This window comes from Jaculus jaculus, chromosome 11, assembly GCF_020740685.1.
Source record: "Jaculus jaculus isolate mJacJac1 chromosome 11, mJacJac1.mat.Y.cur, whole genome shotgun sequence".
Classification (NCBI taxonomy): Eukaryota; Metazoa; Chordata; class Mammalia; order Rodentia; family Dipodidae; genus Jaculus; species Jaculus jaculus.
This window is the reverse complement of record NC_059112.1, coordinates 109,706,509-109,721,494: the sequence shown is the minus strand read 5'-3', so window position 1 is coordinate 109,721,494 and position 14,986 is coordinate 109,706,509. Positions and strand designations below refer to the sequence as shown.

General features: G+C 45.9%; 1 protein-coding gene across 7 annotated transcripts in view; it reads right to left on the bottom strand.

Moving 5' to 3' along the window:
* Positions 1-14,986, bottom strand: part of Slx4 (SLX4 structure-specific endonuclease subunit) — a 30,741-nt gene that overhangs the window by 13,877 nt on the left and 1,878 nt on the right. For 5 of the 7 annotated variants that reach the window (XM_045161449.1, XM_045161452.1, XM_045161448.1 and 2 more), the window contains exons 2-10: positions 13,811-14,503; positions 11,182-11,409; positions 8,693-8,882; positions 6,023-6,235; positions 3,576-3,781; positions 3,106-3,449; positions 1,655-1,868; positions 1,391-1,479; positions 270-416 (exon numbers count right to left, since the gene is read on the bottom strand). In XM_045161449.1, the coding sequence (XP_045017384.1) occupies positions 270-416; positions 1,391-1,479; positions 1,655-1,868; positions 3,106-3,449; positions 3,576-3,781; positions 6,023-6,235; positions 8,693-8,882; positions 11,182-11,409; positions 13,811-14,162 (1,983 nt within the window). In that variant the 5' untranslated portion in view covers positions 14,163-14,503. Of the gene's footprint in view, positions 1-269; positions 417-1,390; positions 1,480-1,654; positions 1,869-3,105; positions 3,450-3,575; positions 3,782-6,022; positions 6,236-8,692; positions 8,883-11,181; positions 11,452-13,810; positions 14,504-14,986 lie in introns of all 7 variants that reach the window. The other 2 variants (XM_045161451.1, XM_045161453.1) reach the window with 2 other exon arrangements.

Here is a 14,986-nt window from a genome sequence, read left to right as displayed (position 1 = left end):
GGTGTCAGTGGAGGAGGAAGGAGTCAGGCATAATGACCCGAGCCTGTAATCCCACCATGTAGGAGACTGAGACAGGAAGATCACCGTGAGATCTAGGCCAGCTTCGGCTACATAATGAGACTGTGTCAAAAGAAAATAAATAACTGAATAAATAAATAACCAACGAGGACTTTATGATGATGCTGCAGATAGAGGAGGAGAGAGAGGAAAGAGTTCTGGGTGAAGGGATGGAGAGGAGGTGCTAGATCACTGGGAGCCAGTGTACTTACATACTGCATAAGAAGTGGGCATCTGGCATAAAGAATAAACTTGTGAGAGTAAAGCACCTCCCCACTATCCGTCTGGAACTGGACATCACTCAAGTGTGGGTTATTGACCATGGCTTTGAAGTCAGCCACCAGCAACCCCAGGGAGACCTGCAACGGAAGGAGAGGAAGAGAGGTGTCAGCTCCTTTTAGTTCAAGAGCCGGGACCCTCGCCCTCCTCTCCATGACAGGCCCATGTGGGTTTCTACCTCTGGACCTCGGTGAGCCAGAATAGCAGATGCCAGCTTCTCAAGTGGACTGTAATAAAAACATCCCCACAGTTCTAATGCTGGGTGCATACGGTGGTGCACCCAGTCCTTGGAGCAGCCTGCCAGGATGGACCTAAGTGCATGGAGACATCACCAAGCTGGCCCTCTATGTGAAGTGCTAGGTTGGCTCCAGTCCTCATAGGATGACATCCCTTATATGGAACCCTCAACCTCTTTTAAATTTCTTTTTTTTTAAATTTACTTGAGAGAGAGGTAGAGAGAGGGAGAATGAGTGCACCAGGGCTTTCAGCCACTGGAAACAAATTCCAGATACATACACCACCTTGTGCATCTGGCCTACATGGGTCCTAGGGAATCGAACCTGGGTCTTTTGGCTTTGCAGGCAAGCACCTTAACCACTAAGCCATCCTTCCAGCTGGAACACCCCACTTCTAATGGCATTCACTCATCATCAGTATGGTACACTGTATGACTGGTTAAGTGTCTAGCCCAGAACCTATGCACAGCAGGGGCCCAGTGAGTCCCTAATGAAGTAAAAGAAATTATCAAGGAATAAGCACACAAAGCACACGCTTGAATCAGGCAGCTGCAGAGGAAATCAGTGTTCCCCTGGGCTGAGCAAAGCTGGCTCTGCAGGTAGGCTGCTGAGGTAACCTAGAGCTCCCAAGTACAGCATGGGTAGAGGCCTTTGCAGAAGTGGTCCAAGAAGGGAGACAGGAGGCCTGATGGCTCTCTTCTGGCTCCACTCAAGTGCTGTTAAGATATGCCAGCCATATGGGAAGCAGAGACCAGGGGCCTTAAGCAGAAGGGCCAAGACCACAAAGCAGAGCGGAGCTCACAGAGCCCCATCCTTACCGAAGCATGGCCAGCCCTCTGGAGAGGCCTCTCTCTGGATGGCAGAACAAACCCAGTCAGTGGAAGGCTGCTGGGCACCAAATCCAACCCTGAGAAAAGAACGTTTACATTAAGAGTGTTATCTCTAGGCAATGTCACCTCCTAAGCATCAATGTGTTTAGCTGGGCCCATGGTGCCTTTGGAAGCCCTGTTATCTGAGGACACCTCACCTCACACTGGGGGGGAGAGGGGAGAACGGGCCTGTTACCTCACCCAGCATCTTACCTACGGGCCCTCCTGAGCTGCTGGGCCACTGGCTGACATTCAGCCCCTCCTCTGCCAAGTCCAGGAGGTCCTGAAGAGCTTGATGCTCCCTCTGGCTGGCAGACAGGGCTGAGTTCCTAGGGCTCTGGCCCGCAGGAGGGCTGCTGTGGAGAGCAGGTGGCCTTTGTACTTCTGGCTTGGGCTGCTCGGGAAGCACCAGTGGTGGCTCACATTCCTGGAAGAGGAGGGAAAGCCAGTGAGTGTGTGGCCTTTGTCAGGGACAAAGACTCCGTAGTAGCCATCTACACGTGCACAGCTCGACCTAAAACAGCGGGCGAGAGCTACCCCAGAGGGGCCAGTTGCAGCCAGGGGCAATCCTGGGAAGAAGTTTCCCATTATGGTGTTACAGCCCAGCCTGCCTGAGGCCTGCAAGTCTACTTAAGTTTACCCTGTTGTTGGAAAGGCTCCTGGGAGACCACTGCCCACCTCATGCTGTCCAAATAGCCATAGGCATGTAAGTACTGACTCAGAACTATTTTCAGCAGAACTGCTTTGAGAATGTATATATTCATTGTAATTAATTTTTTGTGAGAGAGAGAATAGGTGCACCAGGGCCTCTAGCCACTGCAAACAAATTCCAGATGCATGTGCCACCTTGTGCAACTGACTTATGTGGGGACTGGGGAATGGAATCAAACCTAGGTCCTTAGGCCACTAAGCTATCTCTCTAGCCCTCTTTTTTGTTTGTTTTTTGTTTTTCGAGGTAGGGTCTCACTCTAGCTCAGAATGACCTGGAATTCACTATGTAGTCTCAGGCTAGCCTCGAACTCAGTGATCCTACCCCCTCTGCTTCCCAAGTGTTGGGAGTAAAGGCGTGTACCACCACACTCGGCTTCTAGCCCTCATTAAAAAAATTTTTTTTTATTTGAAAGAGAAAGAAAGAGCAGATATATGTATATATAGAGAATGAATGCACCAGGGCCTCTAGCCACTGCAAGTGAACTCCAGACGCATGCACCACCTTGTGCATCTGGCTTTACATGGGTCCTAGGGAATTGAACCTGGGTCCTTTGGTTTTGTAGGCCTTAACTGCTAAGCCATCTCTCCAGCCCCCCAGCCCTCAGTTTAATTTGTGGGACAGAGAGAGACAGAGGGAGCAAGCAAGCGTAAGTGTACCAGGGTCTCTTGTTGCTGCAGCCAAACTCCAGATGTATGTGCCACTTTGTGTATCTGGCTTTACATGGATACTGCGGAATTGAATCCAGGCCAGCAGGGTAACCTTAACCTCTTAACCACTGAGCCATCTCCCCAGTCCCACTGAGTATATATTTAGAATACAGGAGTATGGGCCCCATTTCAGATAGGTTTTAGCAAATACCCTGGACCTTGATTTTGCATTTAAAATTTCTTATGTATTTGAGAGAGAGAGAATGATAAGAGTGAGAGAAAGAGAGAATGGGTACTCCACCCACATATCTGCTGGGAGAAGCAGAGCTCACCGTGGCTGGCGGCTGGGGCATGACAAGCGGGAGCAGGCCTGCCGTGTAGAAGCACTCCTCAGCCCAGGCTTCTGTGAGGGTGCTGCCCTCCCACAGGTAGTTCCGTTTTCCTTTAGGGGGCTGTAAACGCCAGCCTGCCTCTTCCAGTTCTTCCTGGAAAATCCTGCTGGTAGGAAGTGGTGGCGTGCTGGACATCTCCATTTCTTCTGACAGGAGCTGAGCGACGCGATCTTCAATCTGTCTACCTGTGGTCTTGGAGTCCTGGACTAACAACTGTGGGGGCGACCCTGGGGTTTTCTTCTTGCGACTTTTCTTCTCTAGACAGAAACAAAAGCAGCTCAGTCAGAAGTGGACATGACCACTCACAGCAGAAAAACCTCTGGTAATTCAGCTAGCAACGGAGCAGCGCGCTCTCCCCGGGCCTCTGCTCCGGCCACACACACCTGCTCCTAGCCTCATCCTCTTTGAAAAAGCATTCTCTAGTCTGAGTGTGGGCATGGCTGCATCCTGCTCCATCTCAGATCGGGACAACGCCATGGCCACCAGCAGGTCCTCAGATGGAGCCTCAGGCTTGTTGACCTTCCTCCTCTTCTGTGGCTCCTTCTTGGTGGTTCCCTTCCGTTTCAAACCTCCAGCCTGGTTGCTGAAGCTAAAAGACAGCCACGGGGAAAGGTCAGGGAAAGTTACACTGGGCCTGTTCTCCCCTGTGCAGTAAGAGGAAAGGATCAATGTGCCCAATGCACCAGGCCACCAACTGCTTGACTTTCACTCTGCTGGTTCTCCTCCACATGAGTTCATTCAATCCCAAGCCAGAAATCCACACAGTGCACACACAGAAGGCTCTGCACACCTACACATGTCCAAACCACTCTGGCTACAAGGTGACTCTCTGGATTCCCAATAGATTCTTCCCACTGAAAATTCAATGCCCCAAGGTAGTTCTGCTCTTATGGCAACAAATAATCCCTCCCTCCTATAGTCAATAGTCAGTTGTCCTGGGGACAGACCTGCTTCTGCCTTGGGGGAAGCGATATGAAAGGGTCTCTTGGCTGGAGAGAACCACTGTCAGTGTGAGCCCCAGCATCTGGCAAGTAGGAGGGGGTGACAGGAAGCAGCTCTAAGAGCACAGACCCAGCTTGCCCTCTCTGTAACTGTGCTGCGGCCACGCTCTGGCTTTTGCAAAAGCACATGATCTCCCAAAGAAAGGCTGGAGAGATGTAGTCTCTGGTGATCTAAGTAATCTCTAACCTGCATGAGAACTACAAAAACCAGGGCTGGAGAAACGGCTCAGCAGTTAAGACACTTGCCTTCAGGGCCTAAGGACTTGGGTTTAGTTCTCCAGTACCCAGGTAAAGCCAGATGCACAAAGTGGTGCATGCATCTGGAGTCTGTTTGCGTGCACATGCATATGCGCGCATGCACACACACACCTCCCCCACCCCAAAAGGGAAGGCCAGGCACTCAGCAGCACTGGAGCTGCAACGTGGACTACACATTGGCCTTGGCTTGAGGAAAGCACACGTGAGGGGTACAGGAAGTCAGGTGCTCAGAACAGCATGTGTGCTCTGACCGTGCCCAGAGTTCAAATGCCTAGGAGCTTGGCTTTAGCAGAGGGAAGTTCAAAGTCCTTTTGAGGAAGGTTCACAATCCTCTTGAAGAGGTTCAAAGTCTCCTTAAGTATGCCCAGTTAATGCAACTTTCTACTCATCAGCCTTCTAGAAGGACCCATGAACTGGGGAGTAGTTTCTTTTACTTACTTTCTTTTTTCTTTTAAGAGAAAGACAGAATAGACACACCAGAGTCTCTAGCTACTGCAAACCAAGTCCAGATGCATGCACCACCTGGCTTATGTGGGTACTGGGGAATCAAACCTAGGTGTTCCGGCATAGGGTGCCAACATGTATTTCCTTAAATACTGTATTTCCAAAATCTAGGAAGGCTTTAGTTCCCTCCAATACTATAGAAAGCTGCTGCTGCTGCTGCTGCTTTTTTTTGTTTTTGATTTTCGAGGTAGGGTCTCATTCTAGCCCAAGCAGACCTGGATTTTACTATGTAGTCTCAGACTGGCCTCGAACTCATGGTGTTCCTTTTACCTCTGTCTCCAGAGTGCTGGGATTAAAGGTAAGTACCACTATGCCCGGCTAGAAAGCTTTTTATAGAAAGTACAAATTGAGGGACTAGGGAAATGGCTCAACAGTTTAAATGCACTTGCTTACAAACCCTGCTGGTCTGGATTTGATTCCTCAGTACCTATGTAAAGCCAGATTCACAAAGTGATGCATGCATCTGGAGTTTGTTTGCAGTGACTGGAGGACCTGGTGCATCCATTCATTCTCTTTCTAACCACCCTCCCCCCTGGTAAATAAATAAAATATTGGGCTGGGGAGATGGTTCAGTGGTTAAAGGTGACTGTCTTGCAAAACCTGAAAGCCTGGGTTTGATTCCCCAGTACCCATGTAAAGCCAGATGGACAGTGTGGCACATGTATCTAGAGTTCATTTGCATTATCAGAGACCTTGGTGTGCCCTTACTCCCTCTTAAATACATTAAAAAAAAAAAAAAAAGGCTGGAGAGATAGCTTAGCAGTTAAGGTGCTTGCCTGCAAAGCCAAAGGATCCAGGTTTGACTCCCCAGGACCCACGTAAGAGAGATGCACAAGGGGGCGCATGCATCTGAAGTTTGCTTGCAGTGGCTGGAGTGCCTGGAGCACCCATTCTCTCCCTCTCTCTCTCTCTGTACCTGCCTATTGCTGTGTATCTCTCTCTCAAATAAATACAAAATGTTTTTTAAATAATAATAAATTAATTAATTAAAAAAAAATATATATATATATATAAATTGAGTATAAACACCACTATTTGGTTCCTTTGGTTCCTTTCATTTGTCTCACCTGGGTGCCTGAGGGCTACTGCCCACCTCAGACTGAGCTGTCTGCAGATGTACAGCCTGAAGGAGGAGCTGGGGACCCACCTCCATCTTCACCGCACATTGCTTCAGATGACTGACTCGGCTCTTGTAGCTGGAGAATGGCTTGCCACAAATTGGGCAATCAGGAATCTGAGGTGTGGAAGGTCTCAGTGCCTTTTCAGCCTCATCCAGGCACCTGGAGGAAGTTGGTAAACACAGGAAGATTCACATCAACATGTAAATATGCTCCCCCAAAGCTAATTCCTCATACCAGCTGCATAGCCTCTGGCACTTAGGTAAGTGGTAGCAAAGGTGGTAAAAGAAAATAAGAACAGTTTAATACAGTTGTGCCCTCGTGATACAGCAAATCCACCCCCAAGTACAAGACCAAGGAATTGAAAATAACGGTAAACAAATATATCCACAAGACACGTGTACAGGAGCTCCACTCACAAAACCCAAAGATGGAAACAACCTGTCCCTCTATGGGCTGGGGAGATGGCTTACTGGTCAAAGACGCATGCTTGTTTGCAACGCCTGCAGGGTTGGGTTTGATTTTTCAGTACAATGTGGTGCATGTGTCTGGAAATTTGTTTGCAACAGCCAAAAGCCCTGGTGAGCCCATATTTACCTCTCATTCAAAACAATAAATAAAAATAATAAGTGGGGCTAGAAAGATGGCTTAGCAGTTAAGGCACTTGTCTGCAAGGCCAAAGGGCCCAGGTTCAATTCCCCAGGACCCATGTAAGCCAGATGCACAAGGTGGTTCATGTGTCTGGAGTTCATTTGCAGTGACTGGAGAGCCTGGTGTGCCCATTCTCATTCTCTCTCTCCCTCTTTCTCTCATATAAATAAATAATAAAATATAAAAATAACAAATGTCTATGTATGAAAGAACAAATACATGGTCTATCCATATAATTGGCTATTATTTAGCTACAAAAAAGGAATGACAGGGATGGAGAGATGGCTCAGCAGTTAAAGGTGCTTGCTTGCAAAGCTTGGGGGTTCAATTCCCCAGTGCCCATGTAAAGCCAAATGTACAAAGTGGTACCTGTGTCTGGAGTTTGTCTGCAGTAGTAAAATTCCTGGTGTGCCACTCTCTCTCAAATAAATAAAAACATTTTTAAAAAGTGCCAAGCACAGTGGTGCTTGCCTCTCATTCCAGCACTCATCACTGTGAGTTAGAGTCCAGCATGAGACTACATAGTGAACTCCAGATCAGCCTGGGCTAACAAAACAAAACAAAACATACAAACAAACAAAAAGGAGTGGCATTGATATACATGCCACATAAATGAATTTTGAAATTATTATTAAGTAAAATAAAGACACAAAAGAACAAGTGCTGTAATTCCACTTATATGAATAAACAAATCCACAGAAACAGGAAGTTGCTAAGTGGTTGTCAGGGAAGTAAGGAAGGAGGCAAAAAGAAGTGCCTGCCAACGGGGTTGTAGTGGTTTGAATCTAAATGGCCCCCATAGGCTCATGTGTTTGTGATCGTCTCATACTTGATCCTCAGCCAGTAGAATCTTTGGGAGGTGGAACCGTACTGCAGGAGGTGTGTCACTGGGGGCAGGTCTTAGACTTTATAACTCAGCCCCACGTGCCAGGGTGAGCTGCTGAAATGTGTGACATATGAACCAGCTTTCTGCTCAGTACATGCTTTCCTTACCAGGATGAAACTTCCCCTCACAAATGTAAGCCAAAATAAACATTTTCCTTCCATTAGGCACTTCTGGCCAGTATCTTGTCCGGCAACAAGAGGATAACTGCTACAGGTGTTAAAAGAAGGTAATGAAACAATTCAAAATTGATGACAGTGACTGCTGCACAGCTATGTGATTATAAAAATGAGAGCTGCCGGGCATGGTGGTGCACGCCTATAAGCCCAGCACTCAGGTGGCAGAGATAGAAGGATTGGCATGAGTTCAAGGGCACCCTAGGACTACATAGTGAATTCCAAGTCAGCTTGAGCTACAGTGAGACCCTATTTCGAAAATCAAACAAACTAACTAACCAAAAAAATACCAAGCACTTGGGGCTGGAGAGATGGCTTAGCAATTAAGGCACTTACCTGCAAAGCCAACAGATCTAGGTTCGATTCCCCAGGACCCATGTAAGCCAGATGCACAAGATGATGCATTATCTCTTTCTCTCTTTCCCCTTCTCCCAATGTTTCTCTCTCTCAAATAAATAAATATGAATATTAAAAAAAAAAAAAAGAAGAGCTGAGGAAAACTGCATTTTGGGCCAGCACTCTAACAGCTGAGCTACATCCCTAACCCCAGAATTGTGCACTTTAAATGGGTGACCTGTGAGAATTATAGTTCAGTGAGTTGTTACAGAAAAAGATATAAAGCCAGGCATGGTGGCACACACCTTTAATCCCAGAACTTTAATCCCAGGCAGAGGTAAGAGGATCAGTGTGAGTTCGAGACCACCCTGAAAATACATAATGAATTCCAGGTCAGCCTGAGCTACAGTGAGACCCTACCTTGAAAAACCAAAATAAATAAATAAATAAGGTATGCTAATGACAATGAGGTGATACTGTCATGCAAAGTGTTTTGAAATCCCCCTAGAGCCATGGGGTACTGTAGATTTAGATCCCTGACAGGGAAAGGGGATGGCCTGTGTCACTCCCTACCTGTTCACATGTTGCTCCCTCCGGGTCACATTCATAGCTGAGAGGTTCTTCTGACACATTTGGCAGAAGAATAAGCCCTCCTCCTCCAAGCCGTTGTCACAGGCAGGTGCTCCTTCCCTTCCAAGCTCTTGCTGCAGGGCCAAGGCCACGGCAGCATCACTCTTGGTGGCAGGAAGCCCAGGCTGATAGTCTGTGGAGAAGCATCCAAGATCCTTGAGAGCAGGCCCTAATGCCCTGAACCTCTCTGTATCTCTTGTAGCATGAAATGGGACAGTGCACAAAGAAACCAGAACCTAGACCCACTCTGCAAGCCTGTCCAGGGAATGAGCATGTTGGGGTGCAGGGGAGTCCCTGAAATATCTCTTCCCACACTTCAGTCTGCGCACACAATACCTAGGAGGCTTGCTGAAATGCAGGCTCTGATTCAGGGAGTCCAGCCTGGGACTCAGTATCTCCACCTGCTACATTCCTGGTTCAGGATCCTCCCAGGGTCTGCCAGGGCCTCAGGGACTTGTTCATCTTCCCCACTTCTGCTCAAGCCTGCCCTTCAGACACTGCAGGATCACATGGCTCCTAGTGCAGCAAATCTAGCTTCTCTCTTCAAAACCCACTCTCCTACTGCTAATCTTTTATTGTCTGTGATAAAAGAACCAGGGCAGAATGAAATGCCGTTGGTAACTAACTAAAAGGCAGAATCTTCTTTCTCTTTTTACAGTTTTATATTTTTATTTTTGTGTTTCTTTGTAATTCCTTTTACTGATGTTTTATCTTTTCATTTTTATAAATTTTAAATAGATTTCCACATTTTAAAAAATGTTTATTTACTTATTTATTGGGGGGGGGAGATAGAAAGCTACAGAATGGGTGCACCAAGGTTCTAGCCACTGCAAATGAAATCCAGATGCATGTGCATCTAGCTTATGTGGGTTCTGGGGAGTTGAACCTAGGTCCTTGGGCTTTGTAGGCAAGTGCCTTAACAGCTAAGCCATCTTTCCAGTCCTAAGATTTTATTTTATTTTTATTTATTTATTTGAGAGAGAGAGAAACAGAAATAGGCAGGTAGAGAGAGAGAAAGAGAACGGGTACCAGGGCCTCTAGCTACTGCAAACAAACTCCAGACACATGTGCCCTCTTGTGCTTATGTGGGTTCTGGGGAATCGAACTTGGGTCCTTTGACTTTGCAGGCAAGTGCCTTAACTGCCAAGCTATCTCTGTAGCCCAGATATTTTTTGATATTGAGAAGTATATCAAAACTGGACTGTTACAGTATGAAACAAATGGACACTAATTATCTGTCCCAGATTCTAATGAGATGATAAAATTCAATACTTATGCTTTTCCCAGCAAGACCTCTTGTTTTTATTTCATGTTGAGAACTGAATCTGGGCCTCACACATGCCAAGCACATGCTCTACCATGGAGCTAGACCCTAGCATCTTCTGTACTCTTACCATATGGACATGTTTACATGTGTCAGAAATGCCTTTACATTTATTTTATACATGTGATATTTATTTATTTGAGAGAGAGAGAGACAGATAGAGAAAATGGGTGTTCCAGGGCTCCAGCCACTGCAAACAAACTCCAGATGCATGTGCCACCAAGCAAACCTGGGTTCTTTGTGCCTTGACTGCTAAGCCATCCCTCCAGCCCAGAATGTCTTTAAAAGCAGGAAGCTTCTGGTAGGTGAGCAAAACTTAAGACAAGACTAGATGAACAGCAAAAGGATGAGCTGCACTTGTATACCAACTGAAGAGCTCTTGAAAGTTTTAAGAAAAACCCTTTCAGGGGAGAGAAAGGAAGGAAGGGGGTACATAATAGGATGGTACTGTATATATGTAAGTAGAAGAATAGATTAATGGGGGTGAAAAGGCCCAAAATGAGGTCTGGGGAAGAGATTGAGTAAAGGAAAGGTAGAGGGACAGCTAATCAACTCTTTTAAGTTTTGTTTTTTTTTTTTTGGTTTTTCAAGGTAAGGTTTTACTCTCACTCAGGTTGGACCTAGAATTCACTATGTAGTCTCTGGGTGGCCTTGAACTCACAGCGATCCTCCTACCTCTGCCTCCTGAGTGCTGGGATTAAAAGCATGCACCACCATGCCCGGTTATTTTTAAATTTTTTAAAAATACATTTTATTTATTTATTTGAGAGAGAATGGGCACAACAGGGCCTCCAGCCACTGTAAACTAAGTACAGATGCACATGCCACTTTGTGCATATGGCTTACATGAGTACTAGGGAATTGAACCTGGATCCTTAGGCTTTGCAGGCAAGTGCCTTAACTGCTAAGCCAGAGAGACCTTATAAAGGACTCCCCGTGAGAAAAGACCAAGGGATCTTCCATTCTCTGGCTAGATCCAATGAGGTGCCAAAGGTAAAATGCCAGGCAGAAAGGCTATCAATAGCAGACACAAAGCGATCAGAGGCCCTTTCAGCCCCTTGTTCAGACCTATAACTTATCACTGGAAGGCAGGACATGCTCACCATACCATTTCCCAGTACTGTCTCCTCTTGAAGGCTCTTTGGGACACTTTCTTCCAGGGTGGCTTTAGTGAAGGACTCTTCCGAAGCATGTCTCAAGCGCTCAGGTTCTGCTCTTTTGAACTGTTGCATCCGCTGTAGAACCAGCTCTGAAGCTCGAGGTCTGGAGGGATTTGGCAAAGCTATTGTCGTTAAACAGGATGCAGGAGGCTGGGAGTCGCTGTTGGGAGCACTCTCTGGCAAGGAGGAAAATATTCACAGCATCTGTTCTGTTCTAGCTGGAGAAGCAAAAGACTTTACTATCAGGCTTTTTTTTTTTTAATTAGACTCAGATTCCCAAGGGGCCTTCACCATTCACTGCAGGTTTCGCCTGGCTTACAAGTATGAATAGAACTGACTGGGGGTGACATGACTGCTTGTGGCAATGGAAACATAAATACCTATGACAGGAAAATGGGTAGTGACTCCTGATGAGTTTAGGATTTATTCTGGGAGTGATGAGAAGCTCTGAAGTTCGGCAGTGGTGGTTGTAGAACTCTACTCCATCTACTAAAGCCCACTGGACCACATACTTCAGGGTAAATGTTATAGTCTAGGAATAACATCTCAACAAAGCACATTACTAAAGCAAGATCAGTGTTAAGTGTTTATCCCTTTCTAGACCAGTTCTCATTTAACTTGGGATCCACAGATGGCTGCCAGTGGATATTCCAGAACTCCTGATGCTAGGTCATCTTGGCAGACACACACATGTGAATTACGTGCACTTCCACCAGATGCACAAGGGCACATGAAGGCCAGGAGCATCTTGGCAGCATTGCTGAGGCCTTCAACAGTCTGAGGGAGCTAAGACTTTATCATTCCTGAGAGAATCAGCTACCACAATAGAAAAATTAATGTCACTTAAGATCAGGAAATAAAGGTGAGGAAAATTTAGGAACAGAATCAGAAGCCTAAAAGGCTGGGCGTGGTGGGGCACGCCTTTAATCCCAGAACTCTGGAGGCAGAGGTAGGAGGATCACTCTGAGCTGGAGGCCACCCTGAGACTACAGAATGAATTCCAGGTCAGCCTCGACTAGAGTGAAGCCCTACCTCAAAAACCAAAAAGAAAAAAAGAAAAAGAAAAGACATCAGAAACCAAAGAGTATATCATACACGCAGGTTATTTTTCAGTTCTGTGTGAAAAATATATACTAAGCCTATGGCTCCATATGCCAAGGGCAGGATGCTTAAACTCATAGTGCGTCCTCCCACATCTTAGTAGCCTATGTAGCTACTAAGTAGCTGGGCCATTCCAACGTGCCCACTTTAGAATGAGTTCAAGAAAACATAAAAAGCACCATTAGTTTTATGTGCATGTAACGCCTGTCAACTACGTAATGTAAACATTCACAGGAAATTCTCAAAAAGCAGAGGGTTCTGAGTAGAATCATGTAGAAAACTCAAAAATGGGTTATATATTTATAAGTACTAAGCCACCTCTCCAGCCCTTTTTTAAAAATTATTTTTATGCATTTAAGAGAGAGTAAGGGCACACCAAGGCCTCTGATCAATGCAAGTGAACTCTAGATGCATGTGGTACACTGCATATCTGGCTTTACATGGGTACTGGGGAATCAAGTTCAGACCTTCAGGCTTTGCAAGCAGTCACCTTTAACCACTGAAGCATCTCCCAGCCCAATATTTTATTTATTTACAAAGGCGGGGGGGGGGTGCTAGAGAGAAAATGAATAGACACACCAGGTCCTCCAGTCACTACAAATGAACTCCAGATGCATGAACCACTTTGTGAATCTGGTTTTACGTGGGTACTGAGGAATCATACCCAGGCCAGCAGGGTTTGTAAGCAAGTGCATTTAAACTGCTGAGCCATTTCCCCAGTCCATCAATTTGTATTGTCTATAAAAAGCTTTCTAGCCGGGCATAGTGGCGCATGCCTTTAATCCCAGCTCTTGGGAGGCAGAGTTAGGAGGATCGCTGTGAGTCTGGCCAGCCTGAGACTAGACAGCGAATTCCAGGTGAGCCAGGGCTAGAGGAAGACCCTCCCTCAAAACAAAACAAAAAAATAAATAAATCAGGACCAGGGGCAAACTATGATCTTAAGGTTGGCTGTTAGTTTCTGTGCACAAAATTTTATTGCAACAAGGCCACATCCATTCATTTCCATATCATCTATGGCTGTTTTATACTACAGAAGCAGTCAGATATAGACAACCCCTGAAGATTTAAAAATATACAGATATTCAAATCCTTTCTATATAAAGTAGTGTACTATTTGCATATAATCTATGCCTGTTCCTCATGTACCCACCTGTAGATTATTTATGATACCCATTACAATGTAAAGGCTATATAAATAACTGCTACCTACATTGTTTTGATAAAAAAGTATCCACATGGTTAGTTCAGGTAGTCCTCCCCCTTCAAATATTTTCCATCTGATATTGGTTGAATCTGCAGATTTGGAACCCACAGATGGGGAGAGGGCTGACTATAGTTGCAACACAAACTGTGTAGCCTATAAAGCCAAAATATCTATTATCTTGCCTTTTAAATAAAGTTTTCTGACTCCTGGCTTCACAAATCACTCCTGGTGGCCTCTGTGGAAAGGTGTGGCAGTGGGCCTTTCCAGGTTACCTGTCTGAATGCGCTGTTCTCTACTGCAGAGCAAGGGCTGGTCTGGCGCAGGCGCAAGCACACCTCCCTGTCCGTTCACAGGCACAGCAGATTCCCTGTCTTGAGACTTGGTTACTCCTTGCTTTTTAGTCCTAGGGCCTTGGCCACCTGATCGAGGTTTCTTCTCTGAAGGGCCTTGCAGGGTTTTGCTCTTGGTAGCAGCTTGATTGGTCTTTTTCAGTTTGCTTCTTTTCTGAGTGTTTGAAGCCTTTTGTGTCTTCCTTTCTCCCAAGACTTCCTTGGTTACTTTTTTTTTCACCCTTTGGAAAAAGCTGGCACAGAGTTCTTTGAAGTCGTCATCTGATTCAGCCATCGTGTGACCTGTTTCAGGGCTTCCAAGCTAATCTTCAGAGGACTGTGCACCAATCTGTGAGATTCCACAAATGAGAAACCTATGCCCAAGTCCAAGCAGGCCTCACTCACACTCCCATCTTCGCTAGGGCTCCCCTTTACTTCCCAGCTACATGAAGAGCACACAAAGTACTGTTTTCCTCTCCATAATGACTTATCTTTCTTCAAACTGGAGTTCCCCCTGTTAACGTTCACAACTGAGAGAGATTTTCCTGTCCAACAACTGCCTTTGAGATAGAGTTCTCAGATGACTTTCCAAGATCTCCATAGTGATAAAGGACATGGGTTCATTTAATTCTACACCTGTGGAAAAACAAAAACATCTAAGTATAATTAGACAGTTACTAAGAGTCTCAGAGTACAATCTGGCAAAAACTGTAAGTGTTGGGCTGGAGAGATGGCTTAGTGGTTAAGGCACTTGGCGGCAAAGCCACAGGACTCAGGTTTGATTCCCCAGGTCCCACCTAAGCCAGCTGCACAATGTGGCACACAGGTCTGGAGTTCATTAGCAACAGCTGGAGGCCCTGGCACCCATTCTCTCTGCCTCCTTTTCTCTCTCTCAAACAAATACTAAAAAGAAAAAAAACTGTAATTGTCCTATAGTATGTCACAGCACAACAGACAGGGATCCAGAAGCCTGCTGATGCATATGTCTTCTTAGGAAGAAAACATTTGCATTTTGAGGGGAGAGGGTTGCTAAAAATGGAAGGAAAGAAAACATGAAGACCAGCTCCCACAGAATTTGGTTGTGTACAGGGAGCTAATTTCCCTACATAGGCCTACGAA